The 27,113-nt window shown below is 35.7% G+C and overlaps 1 protein-coding gene across 2 annotated transcripts in view; it reads right to left on the minus strand.

Annotated features, from left to right (window-relative positions):
- The window catches only part of LOC111055062 (G-protein coupled receptor Mth2), a 34,985-nt gene extending 13,081 nt beyond the window's left edge, over positions 1-21,904 (minus strand). Inside the window, exon 1 of one of the 2 annotated variants that reach the window (XM_039436451.1) lies at positions 19,249-21,904. In XM_039436451.1, the coding sequence (XP_039292385.1) occupies positions 19,249-21,856 (2,608 nt within the window). In that variant the 5' untranslated portion in view covers positions 21,857-21,904. Of the gene's footprint in view, positions 1-1,056; positions 2,120-19,248 lie in introns of those variants that run through there. The other variant, XM_022342261.2, reaches the window with a different exon arrangement.
- Between the last annotated feature and the right edge of the window lie 5,209 nt (positions 21,905-27,113).

Below are 27,113 nucleotides of genomic sequence, written 5' to 3' on the forward strand. Positions count from 1 at the left end.
AACCGTCGACTTGAATCTTAGACCTCACTTCGCTCGGTCAATTAGACAAAGCAGATAGCGCTATCATCACGTAGATCCGAAACTTTGCCAGATCGTTTTCTAACAATGTTGAAATACAATTAATTAACAAGATGTTAGAAGATGATTTGGAAACAGAGCAAAACGAGAAAGAGATAGCTTGATCCGATTTGTTGAATGATAGACAAGGATATCAATTCAATTGCTAATGAAACACGGCCATTATAACGTGGACCTCACTATAGGAAAAGATGTTATACTAAGGCTAGACACATACACCAGTTAGTTAAGACATGATCAGACACGTTTAGTCATGATACTTCACGTTGTTGCTTATGACGCAACACACACTGATTAGTCATTGCAATAAGACATGTCTTCATAAGTAACTATGTGAAGTATTGTGACTGAACGTGTCTGATCATGTCTTGTCTTGTCTTGACCAACTGGTGTGTGCCTGGCCTAAGACAAGACAAGACATGATTAGACCCAATACTTCACTCATAGTTGCTTATGACGCAACACACACTGATTAGTCATTGCAATTAGACATTTATTCATAAGCAACTACGAGAAGTATCGTGACTGAACGTGTCTGATCATGTCTTGTCTTGTCTTGACCAACTGGTATGTGCCTAGCCTAAGACAAGACAAGATATTATTAGACCCAATACTTCACATAGTTGCTTATGACGCAACACACACTGATCAGTCATTGCAATTAGACATGTCTTCATAAGCAACTATGTGAAGTATTATGTCTGATCATGTCTGATCATGTCTTGTCTTGTCTTGACTAACTGGTGTGCGCCTAGCCTAAAGGTGCGTACAGATTTACGCGCCGCGAACATGAGCAATTCACTTTTAATCAGCTGACTATATCTGTATTTTTACAGAAACGGTAAGATACAGATATAAAAAGCTTGGCATCAGCTGATTAAAAGTGAATTGCTCATGTTCGCGGCGCGTAAATCTGTACGCACCTTAAGAGTTTCCTATATAAAGAGTAATATGTTGATCAATTTTTTTCTGACTCACCAAGAAATTTGCAAAGTTCCAACGGAATATCGCTGCCTCCTAGTTGTACGATGGCCAAAAAAATGTATCCAATTGTCAAACTCAGCATATGACACATCAGACACAATCCGTGAATATTTCTCAGCTCCGGCAACAGGCAATAGACAAGGAGAGTAGCCGAGAGAAAGACAACCGAGCACAACATTCCGATGGGATAGTATCGATACGATACCATCTCCTCAACATCGGGCGGAAAGCATACAAAACCCACAAATTTTATCGATACTATCCAAGTAGTCGACACAATAATCGATCACTTTCGATTCGATATTTTCCTCCCATATCGAACACTTTCCCAGTCTGTAAGATTTTGAAATTGTCCAACAAATATCTACTCCCCAACGGACACGGGATACCAAGCAGTACTGTGAAACCATTTCGAGAATGTTCCATCTCTATCCAGGACCCGTTTAAACAACGTTTGTGAACGGTTATAGCGGAAATGTTCCAGATTTTACGTCCAGCGGTTTGGCAGAATCCATCCTCTGTGATTCTATCAGATTCTGCACAACATTTGGGGAGACAAGGGTGGATTTTGCAAATGTTCTCGGGTATGCCACCGGAGAGGGTTCGATTCACAACGCGCCAAACTTTTCCCGGAGTGACGTCATGATTTTGGTGACAATCTGCGCATAACATGCTCCAGACAAGGACCGATATGGAGATGATTTCAAACAGAGAAGAAGACATCACTTTGTTTCAATACATTAGTGTCAATCTTAAAGATAACATTTTTTACAGATAACATACTTTTCTGTAAGTTGTGTAATTCTGAATTATTAAATGAATAAATACTCCTCAGTATATTGCTACAGTTTTTATAAGTATCCTTGAGTCCTTAGTGAATGTTCCATTGGATAACTTTATCAACATTTTCCTTTGAAATACTCAGCTCCAATTTTTGATCTTGAATGGATGAAGATAGGCCCACCAATCAATTTTCAGAGATATGTCACTTATTAAATTCATTTGTGATTATTTTTCCATTTTATACTGTATTATTAATCTCTTCTTCTTTTTCTTCTTCTTCTTCGTCTTCTTCTTCTTCTTCTCCTCCTGTCTTCTCCTTCTTCTTCTCCCCTTTTATCCTGTCTTCTTCTTCTTCTTCTTCTTCTTCTTCTTCTTCTTCTTCTTCTTCTTCTACTTCTTCGTCTTCTATCGGAGGTTCGCTATCAGCACAGCACAATCCGGATCTTATTCACTGTCGCCGCTCGAAACAAGTCTTTGCTGCTGCAGTCAAACCAATCCCTCAAATTTTTAAAAGCCAGGAAACACGTCGCCTTCCAACACTCTTTTTTCCGCTGATTTTTCCTTGAACTATAGTCTGCAGAGTTGGTATTATTATTAATTCAAACAAAAAGTACATCATAAAAATTATAGGGAGAGAAAAAATAACGTAGCCTAGTGCTATTCCTCTCCCAAATTTATATAAGGTTACACATAGTCCGAAATAGGTCAAGTCTTGTAGTTGTTCACTTCACAAAATTTTCAGTCTTCAATTAAGCTATTTTCACAATGTATTATTTATATAGAACTCTTTTACACGTTCCAATACTCCTGATGCGTCTCAATATGATTGATAAATTATTAATATAATACTCACGTTAATATCATTCACTTAATATAATTCATAATTCAGAATTCATAATATGATTCACACGTACTCCTAATGCACTCTTAATAAAATCAAATAATATCGGATGAAAGAAGAATAAACTTGTATTACGATTCGCTTGGATATGATATACCTCTAATAAAATTACTCCTGATATTGATGAGGATATGAATGAACAAAACTGGCTTCTTATCACTTCATCGATCATTATTATCTTCCCTTTCATTGAATTATTCAATTTTCTGTCATAAATATAGTTAAGCTGTTAATTCTTCCATAAATATTGTTAATGAATAAGAATTAATAAAAAAATCTTATCACTTTACCAATCATTATTATATCCTCTTCCATTGAATTATTCAATTCTCTGTCATAAATATTGTTAAGCTGTTAATTCTTCCATAAATATTGTTAATAAATAAAAATTAATAAAAAATTCTCATCACTTTACAAATCATCATTATATTCTCTTTATTGAATTATTCAATTTTATTTCATGAATACTGCTAAAAATACTCCTAATCCCAGGGATATGAATGATCAATATTGGCTTCTTATCACCTTCTCAATAATTATTCTATTCTCTCATGTAATATAGGAGATTATCTCAATATTAGCTTAGACTTTGATTGCAGTATGTAAATCCATTTGTATGTCAACTCGATGTCTTTCCAAAACTATCATCTGTATAGAGTATAATGTCTGTTTATCGAAGAGGTTTTGAAAACTTTAATGGAATCGAAACACTTTAAAACGTTGTCAGTTTTTAATAATTTAGGCCCGTATGCCTAAACTCGGTTCAAACGGTTTAAACGTACTCCTTAAACTCGGTTTAAACGGTTTAAACGTACTCCTCAAACTCGGTTTAAACGGAGAAATGTCAGCTGTTCGTTTAAACCTCGTATGAAACACATTATGATAAATGCAACCATATCTACAGATAAACGTGGTTTAGAGTTAAACGTAGTGTTAGCATATGACCCTTAGTAATCTACTATCACAATTTATTATTCACTAGTCCACCTCAGCACTATCACACTATCTTTTAAAGATTCAATTTTCAAGTTTAGTTACTTCAACTTTTAGGAAGTTTTAAAAAACGTTTATTTAATTTAGTAAAAACTAAAATTTCACCATAGTAATCACGCACCTATCAACGCGTATTCAAGTTGAGAAATGTAATTAGCTCAATTTATTTATTTTTCAGATTAGCATAAACAATACAATGATCGGAAAAGAAAAAACAGTAGAAATATTTCTCAATCAGTAGGAAATAAATCAGACACCCTCTGAACTATCATATACGATTTATCTACAAGTAAGCACTGAATTGTAGCTATCATATACGATTTATCTACAAGTAAGCACTGAATTGTAGCTATCATATACGATTTATCTACAAGTAAGCACTGAATTGTAGCTATCATATACGATTTATCTATAAGTAAGCACTGAATTGTAGCTATTATATACGATTTATCTATAAGTAAGCACTGAATTGCAACTTGGAATACTGAATTTACTAAGCACTGAATCGCAAAGTTTTACGTGATTTGGAAACGTTGGCAAAGTTATTTGACGAAGTTAACTCGGGAACTTTCAATGACTATTACCGTAGAATTTGACAGTAACCGGTCACTTAAAGACTGATAATGATTGTAGAATTTCCATGCATTGCAACTTGAAGACATAGTTACCAACATTATAGGGAAAAAGAAAAACTTCCATTATTGGAAAGTACGAACTTGAATGCAACTTATGACTTAAATGCATGGTTGCCAACATTACAGGAGGAAAGAAAACTTTCATTATTGAATAATACGAATGAAACTATAGTGAGGTTCACGTTATAATGGCAGTGGAGAAAGATAGGAGAACAACGTTGCCGAACCTCTGTTTTGTCAATGTCCTTCTATAGACGGTAGCTGATACAGGTTTATTAATGTAATATTGAACTGTTGCTTTATTGAGCAAAAAATTATATTTTTCAATAGTTTCATAATGAATTCTAATAATTAACTAGAAATATTTTGTTAATTATTAATTCTACATTGTCAAAAGACGATCTGGCAACAGAGCAAAGCGAGAAAGAGATAGCGCTATTCGCTTTGTTGAATGATAGACAAGGATAGCAATACCATTGCTAATCAAACACTGCCATTATAACGTGGACCTCACTACAGACTTGAAAAGTTGATGTCAGTTAAATTGGGGGCGTGTGACAGTCTGATAACAACGCGTTAACTTAACCGCCGTCAATCACTCGATTATGAACTGTTGGTGTGTACATTCATTAATTTCGGGAGGATGATGTCCTATTGAGACTTAGACTTGTTCAAGGCTAATTCAATGATTGGTTCTTATCTAATTGGTAGAAAATTGGAATTGCTAATAAGAAGTTTCAGTAATAGAAGCGAAAAGATGTAGTAAAATATCAAGTATGTCGTCAACCTTCCAGTTGATGTAAATTGAGCGCTGTAAAAATTTTATTGACATTTGGTAGAGTCTACATGGGATTATACACGGTTTCTATAGTGAGGTCCAGGTTATAATGGAAGTATTTGATTAGTAATGGTATTGCTGTCCTTGTCTATCATTCAACAGAGCGGATAGTGCTATCTCTTTCCCGCTTTGCTCTGCCACCAGATCGTCGTTTAACAAATGTAGAATTAATAATTAATTAACAAAATATTTCATCTTAAATGGGAAAATTCATTAAGAGATTATTGAAAGATATATTTTCTTGCTTAATTGACCGAGCGAAGTGAGGTCTAAGATTCAAGTCGACGGTTTGGCATTTCTCTGTTTAAATGTTTGAATGTTTATTATGTTGTGCATTTACGGCGAATCGCGGTGATAGATTTTCATGAAATTTGACAGGTATGTTCCTTTTTTAATTGCGCGTCGACGTATATACAAGGTTTTTGGAAATTTCACATTTCAAGGATAATATGAAAGGAAAAAGGAGCCTCCTTCATACTCCAATATTAGAGTAAAAATCAGACTATAGAATTATTCATCATAAATCAGCTGACAAGTGATTACACAGATGAGTGGAGAAGCCAGTCTATTGCTATATTTCCATAAGGTCTATAGTTTCAATCAGGTACTTGTGGATGAGAATACTGCGTGAGGTCTACTGTTAACAGAAATACTAGTGAAATATAGTAAATTATTTTAAACGAGAATGAACAGTTAATCAATAATCCTGCATCAGCTACCGTCTATAGAAGGCATTGACAAGACAGAGGTTCGGCAACGTTGTTCTCCTATATTTCTCCACTGCCATTATAACGTGGACCTCACTATAGAATACTTATTGAATCGAATTAACAATTATAATAGATTTAATTTGTGCTAATGACAGGGATCAAGATTTAAACCTACAGTTCCAGGTGGATTCCAAAGAACATCAATATATGACAGAATTCAAGAATTCAAGTAGACCAATAAATCAGGAATGAGTGGTTTATATCGCGGGTTTTGAACAATATCTTTTAAAATGAATCGATGATTTTTAATACTGAAGTGAACACCTACAAGACTTAACCTATTTTGGACTATGTGTAACCTTATCTGAATTTAGGAGAGGAATAGCACAAGGTTACCTTATTTTTTCTCTCCCTATCATTCCGATGATGTACTTATTGTATAAATCAATCAAGTTGATGGAATTGATAGATTTACAAAATATTACTAGAATAATTGAAACTTTTTGATTGGGAATCTCATTTTTTAAATCATGTAGGCTATAACGTTAGTAGTTATGTGGGAGTAGGTTCTATCATAGAGAAACAATAGCGTAAGTAGATATCCCATGGTATAGGGAATTTATGTCGCAACTTTTACTGTTATCTCAAGCCGATTACTGTCGACTATTTTCAATTTTCACTGTTTTGTTGGGGCGATAGTGTAAGAACGGCACAATTTGAAAGACTACCAGCGTCACACAGCTGCATAGGAAAGAACTACGTGGACTATCAGCTTGAGTCAACAGTAAAAGTTGCGACATAAACGCCCTACACCATGGGATATCTACTTATGCTATTGTTTCTCTATGGTAGTAGGTTCTATCTTGTGGGAAATGAAGATTTAGTAGCTGAAATAATTGTCGATTTACGTAATACCAGGAACTATGAAGTGATTTCATCTCCAATCTTATCTCATCAATATTGAAGACAATGCAATCAATTCTTCAATTGTAATATCCAATTTCATACATGTAATTTTCTTCAATAATGAATGATTAATGAACTGAGTGTGATTACTTGAGGTGATTTGCAAGTAATATTACTTTCCTCCTATACTGGGGTCCACGTTAAAATGTTGGTGTTGCTATCCTTGTCTATCATCCTTGTATCATCTTCCAAAAGTGAGCTCCACGGTATAATCGCAATGTTTGATTAACATTGGTGTTGCTATCCTTGTCTATCATTCGACAAAGCAGATAGCGCTATCCATCTCTAGCTCCGCAAGGTTGTCAGATCGTTTTTCAACAATATAGGAATATAATTAACTGATAACAAAATACAATCACAATTTTACAAATTTATGATTCGATCATTGAAAAATCATCAGACATAAGGATGCATTGGATGCGATTCAATTAATTAGAATGTTTTTTTTAATTAATCCGTGTTTCGGATGGACACGTTAAGCCGTCGGTCCCGGCTGCCTAAAAAGCAGTCGTTAGGTCATGTCAGAGGCCCTGAAATTGATCAGTTGCGACCTGAAAACTCTGACACCAGACCTGAGCTAGCCAGGTCACTCGATATTATTATTATTATTAATTAATTAGAACAAGTCAGGACTAAAGTATCGTATAAATTGGAACAAAACGGGTTCATTGACTCCATCTCATTCAGATTTGAACAAAGAGATTGTTTTTACAAAACTTCCACTTAGCAGATTGCTAGATGAGTGTCAGAATGTCACATGACTTGATAAGACTAGATAAGAGTGAGATGATATCTGTCTAATCAGAGTGAGTGAGTGAGTAATCAAAGAAAGAGGAGATCTGGTTAGATAGTTTTATTAGTAAGAATGAGTGAGTGAATCAGTGAGTAATCAATAATCAATGAAATGAGAAGATTTGTTTAGTCCAATTTCATTTCAACTAGATCATAACTAGTAGTTATGTGAACAGTAGACCTCGCGCAGTTATAACGAGCACATCCACACTGATACACTAACTATTTATTTGATCAGATCATGCTTACACAAGATTTAATTATCATATATAAAGCTTTCCGGAATTTAGCGCAAGAAAACCAGAAGACATCTAGGCGCCCAGACGAGCTGTTATAATTCTTTGCATCCTATTCAATAGTGTATAAAATTGCATTCAATGAGACATGCAATTTATAGTCTACACAGCTGCTAATTTTTTACCAAGTTACATTGAGATATTGAATTGCATGCGTCATAGCATGCAATTATTTATAGTCAACTCGACAGCTGATCGAGTTATGATGAATAATAAATTATTCTATAGTCTGATTTTCACTCTAATATTGACGTATGAAGGAGGCTCCTTTTTCCTTTTATATTATCCTTGAAATGCAAAATTTCCAAAAACCTTGTATATTCGTCGACGCGCAATTTAAGAAGGAACATACCTGTCAAATTTCATGAAAATCTATTACCGCGTTTCGCCGTAAATGCGCAACATATAAACATATAAACATTTAAACATTAAGAGAAATGCCAAACCGTCGTCTTGAATCTTAGACTTCACTTCGCTCGGTCAATTAATTCAAATTTGCAGCAGTTGGTTAACAGCAATTCCTAATAAAATCTTCCATCTTTCATTTCAACTGTTTGGCTAGTCTATGTCTGTAGTCTCCAGTGTTTGAAACTTTGTAATAAGATTTATTATAGTCACTAGCCGTCAGGCTCGCTTCGCTCGCCATATCCGTCTAGACAGGGGGCTCCGCCCCCTGGACCCCCGACTGGGTCGTCCACGAATGAAATCAGCAGGCTCGCTTCGCTCGCCTGCATTTTTCATTTGGGCATTTTTATCATATGTTAGGACAATCCAGTCGGGGGTCCAGACTAAACGGCTGGCTAAACGGATATGGCGAGCGAAGCGAGCCTGACTGCTAGTAATATAATATTCCCAGGATTGAAGTAGCAGTGCCCAATAATTTTTTCCGCGATAAATGCATTTAAATCTTCAACTTGATGCCAACCTAACAAAGTCAACTCAACTTAATGCCAACCTGACAAAATTATTAATTTAGTTGCCAGTTAACAACTGTTTCGAAGAGGTACTCTATCTAGATTATAGTTCTATAGTAACATATGATATGGAAATTTCAATTATAATTAAGAGATTGGGAGAAGAAGAATATACATGCTAAAAGACGAACTTTAAACCCTTAAAAACAACCCTTAGAGTTAAAATATTGCCAAAAGATTTCTTAGTGCGCCTCTAAAGGGCCAACTTAACATACCTACCAAATTTGAACGTTTTTGGTCCGGTAGATTTTTAGTTATGCGAGTGAGTGAGTGAGTGAGTGAGTGAGTGAGTGGTTGAGTCAGTCAGTCAGTCAGTGAGTGCCATTTCGCTTTTATATATATAGATTGAAATATTCAATTTATATTATAAATCTTCCTCAATGAAGAATTTCCATATTTAATTTCAATATTTTGTCTATATTATATTCCAATTTATTTTTGTCCTTCAAAATTACAGTATTTCTTTAATATAATATGTGAATATTTCCTATTTTAATGATAATAATGTGAAATATTTCTTCTATGTTTGGTTTTGAAGCATCTAATTAAAAATCTACTCTGTGAAAATAATTAAGTACTGAAAATTTTGTGAAGTGAACATCTACAAGACTTAACCTGTTTCGGACTATGTGTAACCTTATCTGAATTTGGGAGAGGAATAGCACAAGGTTACTTTATTTTTTTCTCTCCCTAACATTTTGATTATGTCCTTATTGTAATTCAAAACCGCTGTATTACATATTAACAATACACTTTTAACTCTCCTTGCCCTAGGTAAGGAAAGTATTGCTTTCCAAAAAAAAATTAAGGTACCCTAATTTCATGTTTTCTATACGTTTCAAGGTCCCCTGAGTCCAAACAAGTGGTTTTTGGGTATTGGTGTGTATGTGTGTGTGTGTGTGTGTGTGTGTGTGTGTGTGTGTGTGTGTGTGTGTGTGTGTGTGTGTGGTGTGTGTGTGGTGTGTGTGTGTGTGTGTGTGTGTGTGTGTGTGTGTGTGTGTGTGTGTTTGTGAATGAGTGTATGTGCGTATGTGTACACGATATCTCATCTCCCAATTAACGGAATGACTTGAAATTCGGAACTTAAGGTCCTTACAATATAAGTATCCGACACGATCAATTTCGATTGAATGCAATTCAAGATGGCGGCTGAAATGGCGAAAATATTGTCAAAAACAGGGTTTTTCGCGATCTTCTCGAAAACGGCTCCAACGATTTTGATCAAATTCATACCTAAAATAGTTATTGATAAGCTCTATCAACTGCCTCAAGTCCCATATCTGTAAAAATTTCAAGAGATCCGCCCCATCTACGCAAAGTTCGATTTTAGATTCTCAATTATCAGGCTTCAGATACAATTTAAACAAAAAATTCCAAGTGGAAATGATTGAGCATGAAAATCTCTACAATTAATGTCCAGTAACATTTTCACCTAAAATTGAAAATAAGCTCGGAATTCGAGGAAATGTTATCATTTCAATTGCAAACTGTTGGCAACTGTTGATTCTATTAAATCATTCACTATGGAGAGATAGCAGACTTCGTGTGTCTCCAGCGTTATTGCCCTGTCACCAGCTGGCTTGGATCTTTGAATATAGTAGACTTGAGATGTGCGTGAACACTAGCGTCATGTGATAAATTTTTCATATGGCAAGGAAAGTTGTGTGAGTGCGCCACACCACATTTTTTCATTTCTACTGTTTGACTACTAGTCTATGTCTGTAGTTTCTAGTCAGAAACTTATTAATAAAATATATTATACTCATTGAAATTTATTTTTTATATAATAAATCTTCCTCTATCAAGAATTTCCATACTTGATTTCAATATAGTGCCGTAATTCAAAACTACTGTACTACATAATAAAAATACACTTTCACTGTATGAATAGTCCATTATTATATATAATTTTAATTCATAATTAAAATAAAGTTGACCTTGGCGATTCCAGTATTAATAAAATTATTATATAAATAATGATTCTTTGACCTTTCTTGCTCTTGAACTTCAAATTTCATCAATAATTCGGGTCCTATAGCCATACATTGCAGACGACTATCCCCCATCTTTTTCACTTTAAACACGCAGTTTACTTCCCTCTTGTTTCTCTCACATTCACTCTCTCTCACTCTCTCACGCCCTATCTCTTTCCCTCACTCACTCTCTCGCTCCCTCTTCCTACCTCTCTTTCTCTCACTCACTCACACACACTCACTCTCTTTCTTTCTCTCTCTCTTTCTCTCACTCACTCACACACATTCACTCTCCTTCTTTCTCTCTCTTTCTATATCTGTCTCTCCCTCCATCTCTTTCCCACTCATTTTCTCTCACTCACTCTCTCTCTCTCTCTCTCACTCTCTCTCTCTCTCTCACTCTCTCTCTCTCTCTCTCCCTCTCTGGGTAGAGACTTAGTGGGGAGGATATTTTTAATATTCTTTCCGTAGAATGGACATTGATATGTCCAAAGCTCCGCCAATTTATGTAGATGCATAACAATATAATTATCTATAGTTATTATATTACAAATTGCTTTTTCATATCATATACAGTTCAATAATTATTTTCTTAGTCTATATTATGTAAATTAATCTATAATTTTGCTGTATTGTAAGCTATTGTATATAAGTGTTTATGCCAGTATATATTGTAATCTACATAAATAAAGTACTCAATCAATCAATCTCTCACCCTCTCTCTTTCTCTCACAAACTCACTCTCTCTCTCTTCCCGGTCGTGTGTTGATGGGAAGGATATTATTTTATATCCTTCTCAGAGAATCGACAATAATTATTTGTTGATAGGCCGCCGATTCATGAAGTTATATCACATTATTATATTATCGTTATTCTAATCGCATTCAATCTTTATTCTCATTGATTAATTTTTTATACTTTGTAAAATTCGTTGAATAATTAGCATTACCCTCCTTTAATGTAAATTAATGTACAAGCCAGTAAATATTGTAATATACATAAATAAAGAGCTCTAAATCTAATCTAATCTCTCTCTCTCTCACTCTCTCTCTCACACACACACTCTCAATCTCTTTCACTCTCTCTCTCTCTCTCATTCACACTCACACGCCCTCTCTCTTTCCCTCACTCGCTCAGACACACTCACGCTCTTTCTTTCTCTCGCTCTCTATCTCTCTCTCCCTCTCTTTCCCACTTTCTTTCTCTCACTCGCTCACTCACTCTCTTTCTCCCCGGTCGTGTGTGAGAGTTGTGTATTTAAGGGTTGTTTGGCAGAGAGGACCAGGAGTCCTAACTCCGCCCTGATAAAGGCATATAATCAATCAATCAATAATCTCTATCACTCTCCTCACGCTCTTTTTTCTCTCCCTCTCTCTCGACCTTTTTTTTCTCTGTCTCTCTCTCTCTCTCTCTCACTCACACTCTCTCTATGTCTCTCTCATTCTCTCTTTCACGCTCTCTATCTCTCTACCTTATTCTCTCTCTCTCTCTCTCTCTCTCTCTCTCTCTCTCTCTCTCTCTCTCTCTCTCTCTCCTCTCTCTCTCTCTCTCTCTCTCTAATTCAATTCCTTTCTTTCTTCATTATGAGACATCCATTCCATTAGCAGACATCGGCCTTAAGTAATGGCATATCCATTAATTATCATAAAAGTCCATTAATTTTTGGTTCTGATTGCATCACGCACTCTGTAGGGACTGAAATTTGTGATCACAGCTTACCACTTGATTTCTTCACTGAGGTTTTTACTCTCCATGATATGTATTTACTTTTATTTATTCATTCAGTCTGATCCGTTAATATTACACCAATAAACCTGTATCAGCTACCGTTTATAGAAGGCATTGGCAAGACAGAGGATCGGCAATGTTTTTCTCCTATCTTTCTCCACTATCATTATAACGTGGACATCACTATAGTATTTCGTTGTTTCCCAGTGATAGGGTTTCTTCTCTTTCTTCCCATTGACAAATTTTTCTTCACATTTTCGATGAATCCCAATTCGAGATCCAGGAAAAGGAATAAATTAAAAAATCTGGTGTGGCGCACTCGCACAACTTTCCTTGCCGTTATGAAAATTTATCACCTGACGCTAGTGTTCTCGCGCATCTCAAGTTTACTATTCAATGATCCAAGCCAGCTGGTGACAGGACAATAACGCTGGAGACACACTCTTCATAGTGAATGATTCAATATAGAATCAACAGTTGCCAACAGTTTGCAATTGAAATAACATTTTCTCGAATTTCGAGCTTATTTTAAATTTTAGGTGAAAATGTTACTGAACATTAATTGTAGAGATTTTCATGCTTATTCTTTTTCACTTCATTTTTTGTTTAAATTGTATCTCAAGCCTGATAATTGGGAATCTAAAATCAAACTTTGCATAGATGGGTCGGAGCTCCTGGAATTTTTACAGATATGGGACTTGTGGCAGTTGATAGAGCTTATTGATTTATTATATTACTAAAATTAAATGAATAAAAGTAATTTTATTAAAATTACTTATTAATTTTAGGTATTAATTTGATCAAAATCGTTGGATTCGTTTTCGAGAAAATCGCGAAAAACCCTGTTTTTGACAACATTTTCGTCATTTTAGCCGCCATCTTGGATTGCATTTGATCGAAAATGTTCGTGTCGGATCCTTATAGTGTAAGGACCTAAAGATCCAAATTTCAAGTCATTCCGTTAATTGGGAGATAAGATATCGTGTACACATACGCACATACACTCATACACACACACACACACACACACACACACACACACACACACACACACACACACACACACACACACACACACACACACACACACACACACACATACAGACCAATACCCAAAAACCACTTTTTTTGGACTCAGGGGACCTTGAAACGTATAGAAAACTGGAAATTGGGGTACCTTAATTTTTTTTGAAAAGCAATACTTTCCTTACCTATGGTAATAGGGCAAGTAAAGTAAAAAGGATACTATAGGCCTAACAAGTTGAACTGGAAACTGTGTTTTGGGGAGTGTAGAGGGAGGCTTTAGCAACTAGTTTTCTCAACCATTATTATCAATAATTATTATTAAGAATGACTTTTAATTTATGATATTATCCTGTGACGTCATCATATCTGCTCAGAATCTTATTTTACTCGAAAACAATAACCGAAATTAAAGCTCTCATGTAACAGTGATCAAATTATCAAGTATTCTTTCTTTATTCTCTCTCTATTCTTTATTGATTCATACTAGTACATCATCAAAAATAATAAGGAGGGAAAATTGAGGTAACCTTGTGCTTTTCCACTCCCAAATTAAGATAAGGTTACACATAGTCCGAATTAGTTTAAGTCTTGTAGTTGTTCACTTCACAACATTCAAATATCTGAATAAATATCGTAGTACTTTCAAATCTGCAGTTAAATCATAGAGAAACAATAGCGTAAGTAGATATCCCATGAATAGGGCGTTTATGTTGCAACTTTTACTGTTATCTCAAGCCGATTACTGTAGATTATTGTCGATCTTTTCTGTTTTGTTGAGGTGAGAGTGTATGAACGGCACAGTATGAGAGACTACGAGCGTCACACAGCTTCTCGGGAAAGGACGACGTGGACTATCGGCTTGAGATAACAGTAAAAGTTGCAACATAAACGCCCTATACCATGGGATATCTACTTACACTATCGTTTCTCTATGGTTAAATTGAGTCAGAACAAAATAATCGTTTCTACTTTCAATGAACAGTTCCGTATCATGATCCGCATTTTTTTGGAGGACTTTGTACCAAATACTTATTACTCTCTGGAAAGTCTTTCCTTTAAAGAATCATCCAAAGTACCTAGAATAGGTGTTCTAGGTACATTGGAATTATCTATATATTTTTCTTAAGATGACACCAAAGAGGTATTCCTATGAAGGGGGACTCAGAGGTATTCACCTGGCGGATGAGCATGCCATGTCATGGCTGGAGGGGACTGTGGGAGAGCTTGGCATTTGACCTACCAAAAATGAAGAAAGCCCGACGAGACATATTTATGTTGAATATTATAGACCCTATATGTACGTTTGATTCATTAGTTTGTCTATATGTTGTTGTTTGTGTGTTTTATTAATGAACTGGGCCTGAAAAAAGCATAAGCATATATATATACCATAGAAGTTGAAGCATGTTTGTAACTTTTCAATAAATTATTGATATTTTAACAATTATTATTACTAGCGTATGGATTTCAATGATGGGGAGACCCAAGGGTAGTTCCACCTCGCCGTATAAAGTCCAAAGTTCCTTAATGGGAAACCAGACACTCAACACTCAAACCGTGTCCACACTTAACTACACTCATGTTCGGCAAACATGTTTATTGAGGAGCTCAGGGACAAAAAATTCAAAAAGTCTGGTCAATCATTGTTTGTCTAACAAAAATTACTGTTTTTCCAAACATTTTCAGTGCTGACAGCTGTGAAACATAAAACCTGTTCCCCCCACTTACAAATATTTTGTTTGGTGACGCGTCCACACTGGCCACGGGCAAACATTGTTTATCATACATAATAAAATTTGCCCAAACTGTTTCAACAAACATGATTGTCCAACATTTGTTCAGTGTGGAAACGGCTTTAGGTTCCAGTGAGCACAATACTTTAATATTTTAGATAATATTCTAGTGTTCTATTACTAAAATCATCAATGCTATCTAGAATAAATTGTATTGTCAAGTTACTCATTATTACAATATGATGACTGAATATTGTTGACCTTGTCTAAGATTAATCTAAGTTTTGCTATTTAGAGCAGATTGATATACTGTAATAGAATGAACCCTATCAAAACTTGTGGGAGGAACTATCGACCTAGACCTACATAACTCTGATTTAGAAGCTACTAAAATGTTCTATTTCTGAATATTATTGACGTTTCAGACGATCTCTTCACAATTCATCGTATTTAATTCTTATTGAATCCTCATTGAATATCTCATCCATCTGAATCTGAATCCACCTACACTTTCAAACACTACTTTTCGAATTATTGTGAACTGATAGGTAACCCGTTCTCGGGTCTAATTGAAATTTTGACAAACAGAAAACTTGACGTTCTGAAATCTTGAAGAATTTAAAATAAGCCCATAATCAACCTCGGTAAATTGAGAATCTATATGCAAAATTACAAGTTAATCAGTCCAGCAGTTCAGACGTGATGATGCGTCATTCGTGAATTTCCTATCCCGAACTTGTATAAGACAGTTCCTTCCTTTATTATATTATAGAGCTCCGTAAGTCGGTAAATTGAGAATCTATATGCAAAATTACAAGTTAATCAGTCCAGCAGCTCAAACGTGATGATGCGTTATTCGTGAATTCCTATCCCGGACGTATAAACCAGTTCCTTCCTTTATTATATTATAGAGCTCCGTAAGGGTTCAATAAAAAATTTGACAAACTGAAAACTTGACCTACTAAGATCTTGAAGAATTTAAAATAACCCATAATCATCCTTGGTAAATTGAGAATCTATATGCAAAATTTCAAGATAATCAGTCCAGTAGTTGAGACGTGATGATGCGTCATTCGTAAATTTCCTATCCCGTACGTGTATAAGCCAGTTCTTTTGTTTATTATATTATGATAACAATAGTATTCCTAATTTCCTATCGCTGACGGAAGTTCCACCTCGTCTGAATCATTTAAGGCTGTGCAAAGGCTAAAAATAAACTCTCTACTGGTGATATTTTCAATATTTTTCGATTCGTATACTATCAAGCTATCAAAATGAAATAGTTTTCTCAGAAAAACATTTTTTTTTCAATCATTACTTTTTGAGATATGAGCGCCTAACGTTTAAATTTTTGGTACAGGAAATTTCAAATTCGGTAAGAGATAAATCCATGAAACTCAGAGGATGAATTCTTCACGGTATTGTAGATTGAATAAATTTTTTTTTAAATATCAATGTTTGAGAAAGTTATTCACTTCACCATAAATCTGGTGTGGCGCACTCACACAACTTTCCTTGCCGTTATGAAAATTTATCACTTGACGCTAGTGTTCACGCGCATAAAAGTCTACTATTCAAAGATCCAAGACAGCTGGTGACAAGAAAATAACAGTGGAGACACACGAAGTCTGCTATCTCTTCATAGTGAATGATTCAATAGAATTAACAGTTGCCAACAGTTTACAATTGAAATGATAACATTTTCTCAAATTTCGAGCTCATTTTCAATTTTAAGTGGAAATGTTACTGAACATTAATTGTAGAGATTTTCATGCTTAATCTTTTCCACTGAGAATTTTTTGTTTAAATTGTATCTGAAGCCTGATACTTAAGAATATAAAATCAAACTTTGCATAGATGGGGCGGAGCTCCTGGAATTTTTACAGATATGAGACTTGTGGCAGTTGATAGAGCTTATCAATGACTATTTTAGGTATGAACTTGATTAAAATCGTTGGAGCCGTTTTCGAGAAAATTGCGAAAAACCATGTTTTTGACAACATTTTCGCCATTTTAGCCGCCATCTTGGATTGCATTTGATCGAAATTGTTCGTGTCGGATACTTATATTGTAAGGACCTTAAGTTCCGAATTTCAAGTCATTCCGTTAATTGGGAGATGAGATATCGTGTACACATACGCACATACACTCATTCACAAACACACACACACACACACACACACACACACACACACACACACACACACACACACACACACACACACACACACACACACACACACACACACACACACACACACACACACACACACACACACACACACACACACACACATACAGACCAATACCCAAAAAAAAACACTTTTTTGGACTCAGGGGACCTCGAAACGTATAGAAATTTGGAAATTGGGGTACCTTAATTTTTTTCGGAAAGCAATACTTTCCTTACCTATGGTAATTGGGCAAGGAAAGTAAAATGACTATTAGCATAGCCACCTCTAATACAAGGCCCCGGCCTACGATATTGCAACGTCGTAGTGTAGGCCTAGAATCCAATCTTTTGGTGAAAAAGATCAGCTGGTATTTTAAAAAATCTTTTCCATCAATCATGTATTAGATTCTAGGCCTACACTGCAACGTTGCAATATCGTAGGCCGGGGCCTTGTATAGTCGAGTTATTAAATAAAAATAAAAAACTAAGAAATTGTCAATTTAGAAATTTTATTCAATATGAATAATTACCACAATATCAACTTGTCAACTACACAAAAAGTCGAGTTATTTTTGGTAATTTTTTGTAAATTGAATAACTTTCTCATAAATTGATATTTTTGAAAAAATTTGGCTTTATTCAATTAAGAATACCATAGAGAATTCATCCTCTGAATTTCATGGATTCATCTCTCACCGAATTCGAAATGTTCTGTCCTAAATATCTAAACTTTAGAAGCTCATATCTCGAAAGTTAATAATCGGAGAAAATGTTTTCCTGTAAAAACTTTTCGATAGCTAGATAGTATAGGAATCGAAAAGCTTTGAATAATATCACCAGTAGAAAGTTTATTTGAAATGTTCTGTCCCAAAAAATCTAAAATTTAGACGTTCATATCTCGAAAATTAATGATCGGAAAAAATGTTTTCCTGTGGAAACCTTTTTTATTTCGATAGATTGATAGTATAGGAATCGAAAAGCTTCGAATAATATCAGCAGTTGAAAGTTTATTTTTAGCCTTTGCAAAGCCTTAAGGTGCGCACAGATATACAAGACAAGACATGATTAGACCCAATACTTCACATAGTTGCTTATGACGCAACACACACTGATTAGTCATTGCAATTAGACATGTATTCATAAGCAACTATGTGAAGTATTGTGTCTGATCATGTCTTGTCTTGTCTTTACTAACTGATGTGCGACTAGCCTAAAGGTGCTTACAGATTTACGCGCCACGAACATGAGCAATTCACTTTTAATCAGCTGACTATATCTGTATTTTTACAGAAACGGTATAAGATATAGATATTAAAAGCTTGGCATCAGCTGATTAAAAGTGAATTGCTCATGTTCGCGGCGCGTAAATCTGTACGCACTTTTAGGCCCGCTGCAAAGTGGATCCACGCTAATCCACGAAAAGCAACCCACGCCGTGAGATGTTTTGTAAACCATTGCTATAAAATCATTCATAATAAATCAGCTGACAAGTGGATTATTCATTGCATGTATTACACAGATGTCTGGAGAAGCCTAGCAATGGTTTACAAAACATCCCACGGCGTGGGTTGCTTTTCGTGGATCAGCGTGGATCTACTTTGCGGCGGGCCTTAAACCGTTAACGGACCTTACGACTAATTATTGAGAATATTTTTTTTTACTCACGGAAAAGGTGACAAGCAGTTTTACCCCATCCTCCACGTAAAACTGCTGAATGTGCAAAACTGGCCACAGCAGAACACAGAGAAAAACAGATGATACACCATCCATTCAGAGTCCTCAGCTGAGGAAGCAGCAGGTACACCATTAAAACTACTGAGAAAAAAATCCCATTTATAATAAAGAAGAGCCTATTCAAAACATAGTCCTCTGGGTCAGACGGATCCAAGTACGATACGAACCCGTAATTTGTCAGATTATTTTCTTTGCGGTACATTTTTGTCGTTTTCCAACAAACTACAGCCATACGATAATATTTGTCGTTGTCTCCAACAACATTATCAATACAGTAGTCGAGAATCGGTTTGTGGTTGAGAAAAACATGTTTTCCACGTTTTTTCTCTGTCACTTTTAGGCTGCCGTTGTAGTTGTCAATGAAGAAACCCATGGTGTTGTCAAACGATTTGACAGTAAACCTCTCTCCTTTACGACAAGGGATGCCTTGGGGTACAACGAGGTTATCGGCAAGCTCAACAGTTTTATCAACCAAGTTTTCAGAATACAACGAGTCTATAGAGGGGTTGAATTGAGAATAATTAGCATTACTCTCGTTTAGAGACACTCGGATACAAGTAATATTTGGCGCCAACACTTGATTCACTTCACAACATTTCGTGAAGCACCCAAACAAAACTCCATTTTTATTTCTTTTGCCACAATTTTTGAAAAGGAGTGAGTCGATTTCACGTCTGTTATACGAGAGGTAAGATGGTATGAAGCTGATATCATTATATTTATCATCTGTTGGAACTGATTTCATCGATCCACCTTTGAAAATGTCCTCAAGGTTTGAAACATTCCATGCAACCAAATGATCTGTGGAGTTGGTTCTCAAATCTTTCTCGATTGAAGTTGTATTTTGTAGTTGATTTGTACTTGAATTTCCATGGTTATCAATAACTTTATTTATTACCTTTTCCTGTTCAGTAGAGTTTCCCCCGTTTTTCTCTTCAGATATCTTCTCCACTTTCACAGGGTTTAAAACTTTTGTTTCCACGTGATGAGTAGGCCCACGTTTAACCCTCACAAGTTCTACAGAATTTGTGTAATTTTTCTCCGCGAGATCTAACTGTTTTAACCTCACTTGTTTCGTAGAGGATGTAGGTTTATTCTCTGTATTTTCTCTATCATCTTTCCCCACATGTTCCATATTTTTATTATTATTCCCTACGTGATCTAACTTATCTAACCTCACATGTTCCATAGAGTTTTCTTCTTTATTCCCCACATTATCTAGTTCCACATGTTTCTCTGGATTTGTAGTTATATTGTTACCCACATTTTTCCCCACGTCTTCCATATAATTTTCTTCTTTATTCCCTACATTTCGTTTCACATTATCTAGCTCCACATGTTTCACTGAATTTGTAGTTATATTGTTACCCACATTTCTCCCCACATGTTCCAATTTATGTTCCATATAATTTTCTACTTTATTCCGCACATTCTGTTTCATATTATCTATCTCCATATGCTTCACTGGGTTTATAGTTATATTGTTACCCACATTTCTCCCCACATGTTCCAATTTATGTTCCATATAATTTTCTACTTTATTCCCCACATTATCTAGCTCCACATGTTTCACTGGGTTTATAGTCATAATGTTACCCACTTTTCTCCCCACATGTTCCAATTCATGTTCCATATAATTTTCTACTATATTCCCCACATTTCCTTTCAAATTATATAGCTCCTCATGTTTCACTGGATTTGTAGTTATATTTTCACCCACATTTTTCTCCACATGTTCCAATTCATGTTCCATATAATTTTCTACTTTATTCCCTACATTTTGTTCCATATTATATAGCTCCCCATGTTCCACTGAATTTGTAGTTTTAATGTTACCGACATTTTTCTCCACTTGTTCCAATTCATGTTCCATATAATTTTCCACTTTATTTTCTACATTTTGTTCCATATTAAATAGCTCCTCATGTTCAACTGGATTTGTAGTTATATTGTTACCAACATTTCCCCCCACATATTTCGTATAATTTTCTACTTTATTCCCCACATTTTGTTCCTCATTATATAACTCCATATCTTCCACTTGATTTGTAGTTATATTGTTACCCACATTTTTCCCCTCATGTTCCTTATAATTTTCTACTCTATTCCCAAAATTTAATTTCACATTATATAGCTCCATATGCTCCACTAGATTTGTAGTTATATTGTTCCCCACATGTTCCAATTGATCTTCTGCCACATTTTTCACAGCACTATCACCTACCTTATCACCCAATTGATTCAAATAATCTTCCATCACACGTACTGTACTGTTTTCAATCACATTTTGTTCATTTTTACCCACATGATCAAACTTTTGATTCTCCACAAATCTCCCGCCTCTATCATTTTGATTCCCCACAGATTTACCACCTTTATCACTCACACTTTCCCCCACATTTTTCTCCCAGTTTTCACCCACATTCTCCGTTGAATTTCCACGAAGATTTCCCGTAGAATTTCCTTTAAACTCGATAGAAATCACTGAAACACAACTGAGCACTGAGACAAGAAATGCTGCACGTTGGATAATCATCATACACACGAGACTAAGATTGGAATGAGTTTGTCACGTTGAAAGCCTGCTTCTGGGTTCCAGTTTCCCGCCTAAACAGTGATGCCAACCTAACGCAGTTTCATTAACTTTATTGGTCGCTTCAACACCCTGCTGTTATCGCTGAGTTTCTCCCTCCTTATCACTACTCCTCTTTGTTTAATCGTTATCTTATTTCCTTTCTATGTTTACTCATATTGCTATAATCATACAGAAAACAATACTTATATATTAGAGCTTTTTATAGACATTGTTTAGTCTCTGCTATAATATTCTCGATATCATGTTGTCTACACTCTCCTCTTATTTTTCATCTTCTCCCATTCACCTCTTTTTCCTGCTTCTTCTTCTTCTTCTTCTTCTTCTTCTTCTTCTTCTTCTTCTTCTTCTTCTTCTTCTTCTTCTCCTTCTCCTCCTCCACCTCCTCCTCCTCCTCCTCCTCCTCCTCCTCCTCCTCCTCCTCCTCTTATTCTACTATCTTAATAATATCACATCTATCTCTCTTCCTCCATTATCTGCCCTTCCAGGCCACAATCTCATTTTCTCCCTCTCTCTATCTCTCAACTTGTTCAACTCACAACATTATCTCTTCTCCACTCCCACTCACAAACACTCTCTCTCTCACACACACTCCCTCCCCACTCTCTCTCTCTCTATCTGTCTCTCGACCTCTCTCTCTGTCTCTCGACCTCTCTTTGACACTCTCTCTCTCGTCTGCTCACTCTTGTCTCTCCAATACAACATCTCTCTCTAATACATTTTTTGTTCTTACAATATTATTCTTTCTCCTCCGTTCTCCCACATATATCTCCATATGTCTATATATATCACTCTATCTCTCTATCTCTATATGTCATATATCACTATATCTCTCTCTCAAATCCTTCTCTTCTTCTTTATCAGCGATCCTTTTCTCTCTCAAATGACAGACTAGTTCCAGAGTTTATAATAGTGGCTAATGGCACACTGCACTGCACTTCGTATGACCTTGATAGCGATAATAATTATTGTCATTTCTTCATTACTTTCATAGCAGACTACTGTTTTGCATGATATAGCACTCATTTAATAGCTCCCTCTAGAGTTGAGACTTCCATGTTTACAGATCTGCGTTCAATTGAATCGTCTGGTTTTTAAATGACGCGCATTTGAATGTTTAATTCATTTTTTATCGTCCAACTGATGGTAGACTCTATAGTGAGGTCCACGTTATATTGGCAGTGGATATAGATTGGAGAGCCGATTCTCTGCCTTGTCACTGCCTTAAGAGTTGAGACTTCCATGTTTACAGATCTGCGTTCAATTGAAACGTCTGGCTTTCATTGAAACGCATTTATATGTTTAATTCATTTTTTATCGTCCAACTGATGGTTGACTCTATAGTGAGGTCCACGTTATATTGGCAGTGGATATAGATTGGAGAGCCGATTCTCTGCCTTGTCACTGCCTTAAGAGTTGAGACTTCCATGTTTACAGATCTGCGTTCAATTGAATCGTCTGGCTTTCAAATGACACGCATTTAAATGTTTAATTCATTTTTTATCGTCCAACTGATGGTTGACTCTATAGTGAGGTCCACGTTATATTGGCAGTGGATATAGACTGGAGAGCCGATTCTCTGCCTTGTCACTGCCTTAATAGTTGAGACTTCCATGCTTTCAGATCTGCGTTCAATTGAATTGTCTGGCTTTCAAATGACACGCATTTAAATGTTTAATCCATTTTTTTATCGTCCAAGTGATGGTTGACTCTATAGTAAGGTCCACGTTATATTGGCAGTGGATAGAACAGCGTTGCCGATTCTCTGCCTTGTCACTGTCTTAAGAGTTGAGACTTCCATGTTTACAGATCTGCGTTCAATTGAAACGTCTGGCTTTCATTGAAACGCATTTATATGTTTAATTCATTTTTTATCGTCCAACTGATGGTTGACTCTATAGTGAGGTCCACGTTATATTGGCAGTGGATATAGATTGGAGTGCCGATTCTATGCCTTGTCACTGCCTTAAGAGTTGAGACTTCCATGTTTACAGATCTGCGTTCAATTGAAACGTCTGGCTTTCAAATGACACGCATTTAAATGTTTAATTCATTTTTCGCCCCACTTGGATGTAATGATCTGGTTTTCGTGCGTCATATGGAGGCCGAAAATGATTGTTTTCTGACCAGGCCGGTAAAAGTTTTACAGCCCTATGGCTTTAAAATAACCTTGGAGTCAGCTGATTCTGATTTGATGTGAACGTGTTTACAAAATGGTTTATGAAACGGAATCAGTTTATGCTTCTAGAATTGAATAAGTATTCTGCAATAAGATACTATCATTTTATTTGGATGAATAAAATACAGATAAGATATATATTATAAACTATTCAAATTCGATTTTCAGAGTAGGATAGAACTTCCAACCTAAACTTCCGAAGTCAACGACAACAAGCATTGTTGACGTTGACATTCAGATTGGCCAAATTTCAAGTGTGCTAAAACAGCTGATCGAAAAAATTTTCATTATTTGTGTTTATTATTCAAGAATCAAAACATTTTTTATAATAATATCATCTTATTGTCATTTGGAAGAATAAAAAGTAAAAACTCAACCTCTTACATAATTGAACATAATCTTTTAGGTTATTTATACAAATCAGAATAAGAAATAAAAATACTTGGACAATTTCCTGATATTCAGATTACCTCAGATTTGCTAGAGCTATGACCTTCCTGTTTTGCTTTCGGAAGTGCCTAATAAACAATTTTTCTCATATTTATATTGTTTATTTTTCTGTGTGGCGAAAAATAACGTTCTCACCATGGGCAAAAATGTTTTTCCGGCTCTCAATCTTTTCTAGTCCTCGGCCTACGGCCTCGGACTTGAAAACCGATTTCGAGCCGGAAAAGTCTCATTTTCTGCCCTAGGTGCGAAATATACTATTCCTATCATTAAAATTTTGAAACTTACCAGTGGCTTTTTTAATGTTACTGGTTGTTTTTTCTATGGAGGCCAAAACATGTAAGACATGCATGAACATGCGTGCTCTACCGTAAGTAGCCAGCCTCAAGGGTAAGGCGTACACCGGTTAGTCAAGACAAGACTAGTCACGTTTAGTCACAATACTTCACATAGTTGCTTATGGAGTCATGTCTAATTGCAATGACTAATCAGTGTGAGTTGCGTCATAAGCAACAATGTGAAGTATTGTGACTAAACGTGTCTGATCCTGTCTTGTCTTCTCTTGACTAACTGGTGTGCGCATGGTCTAAGATACAAGCAGGTAATAATTGTAATTTTTCCGAGCATACAAACTCCTCACCCAGCTCATTATAAATAAAAATTATGTCTTAAAATACATTTTTGGATTGTATAGTGTATGATTGTAACAGGTTTTTACCTGTTGCCTCCATGAATAAAATTATTATTAAATTATTATTTTATTAATTACTAGTAGGTAACCCGTGCTTCACAAGGGTTTAATTGAAAACTTGACCTACTGAAATCTTAGAGAATTCAACATAGGCCTATAACCATCCTCGGTTAATTGAGAATCTACAAAATGCTGTAACAGAATGGTGTAGTGCGATTGATTGATTGATTGAGTACTTTATTTATGTAGATTACAATATATACTGGCATATACACTTATATACAATAGCTTACAATACAGCAAAATTATAGATGAATTACATAATATAGACTAAGAAAAAATTATTGAACTGTATATGATATGAAATAGTTATTTGTGCAACTAGTGCGCAAAGTGACAGCTTGCTGCACCGAAAGAAACGTTTACGCCCGAGCCGCAGGCGAGGGCGGAATGGTTTGTTGAGTGCAGCAGAGGAACTTTGCGCACGTATTTCACATTAGTTTTTCCTACAGTTACCATTGAATATGAAAAGTGGGTAATTATGGGTAAAATTGCTGAAATGCATCAATATATATCTGTGTAATTTTATTTTTAATAAATAAAATTGAATAATGTAGTAGTAAATGAATGGCGGGGGGGGGGGGGCGGCTGTGTGGTGTCAACTGCTGTAATCCACCCCTTCAACGTGCACCACAACACTATACCACAGTTACCAACTTAATTTAGATTTTGCTGCACTGGTGCTCCATATAACCTACTAACTATTTTGCGTTGTCATGCTGCAAATCTGAAGTACGCAAAGTAATACTTTGCGCACTAGAGCGGAAAAGTGATTCTTTGCGTTCTGTTATCAGTGCAGGAATGGTCACTTTTTAAGGTATCTGTAGGAAAAAGCAATTTGTAATATAATAACTATAGTAGCCTAATATAGATACTTCAGACCGGTTTTTTTGCGCAATCCCCGAGAAATAAGGAAAAATTTTTGCGCAAATCCCCTCCCCCTCCCCCTCTGCGCCCCCCTCCCCTCTCCCTCTCCCACTCCCTCTCCTCTCCCTCTCCCTCTCCCTCTCCTCTCCCTCTCCTTCTCCCTCTCCCACTCCCTCTCCTCTCCCTCTCCCTCTCCCTCTCCTTATCTTATCTCCAGTGAGACGAGGGGGAGGAAGAGAGAGAGAGAGACAGTGAGGGAAAAATAATTTCCTTTTTGGAGGAAAAATTCCCTACTGTCAAATTAAAGTGAATCCATATTTTACTGACAAATTAAAGTGAATCCATATTTCTACTGACAAATTAAAGTGAATGCATATGTCTACTGACAGATTAAAGTGAATCCATCATATGCAAGTGTAGTGAGAGTCAACCTTGGAAGATATGCTCAAATTATTCTCTCAGTCAGATCTTACTTCAGCATCATGAATCTCTAAGAACCAATTCAACTTATACTGACAGATTAAAGTGAATCAATCCCAGTCTAGTATAGATAAGAAACTCTTTTGTAGATGTGCTAAATACTGACAGTGAGAGTCAACCTTGGAAGATATGCTCAAATTATTCTCTCAGTCAGATCTTACTTCAGCATCATGAATCTCTAAGATATAAGAACCAATTCAACTTATACTGACAGATAAAGTGAATCAATCCCAGTCTAGTATAGATAAGAAACTCTTTTGTAGATGTGCTAAAACCCTATTACTCTTTAAGTTTCTCGTTCTAGAGTTAGTTGCAAGGATCTTTAAATGCAAGGATATTACTTTAAATGCAACCCTAAAATCTTTAAATGCAAAGTGAATCCATATTTCTACTGTCCAATTAAAGTGATCCATATTTATACTGAGTGAATCCATCATATGCAAGTGTAGTGAGAGTCAACCTTGGAAGATATGCTCAAA

This window comes from Nilaparvata lugens, chromosome 10 (assembly GCF_014356525.2).
Source record: "Nilaparvata lugens isolate BPH chromosome 10, ASM1435652v1, whole genome shotgun sequence".
NCBI lineage: Eukaryota > Metazoa > Arthropoda > Insecta > Hemiptera > Delphacidae > Nilaparvata > Nilaparvata lugens.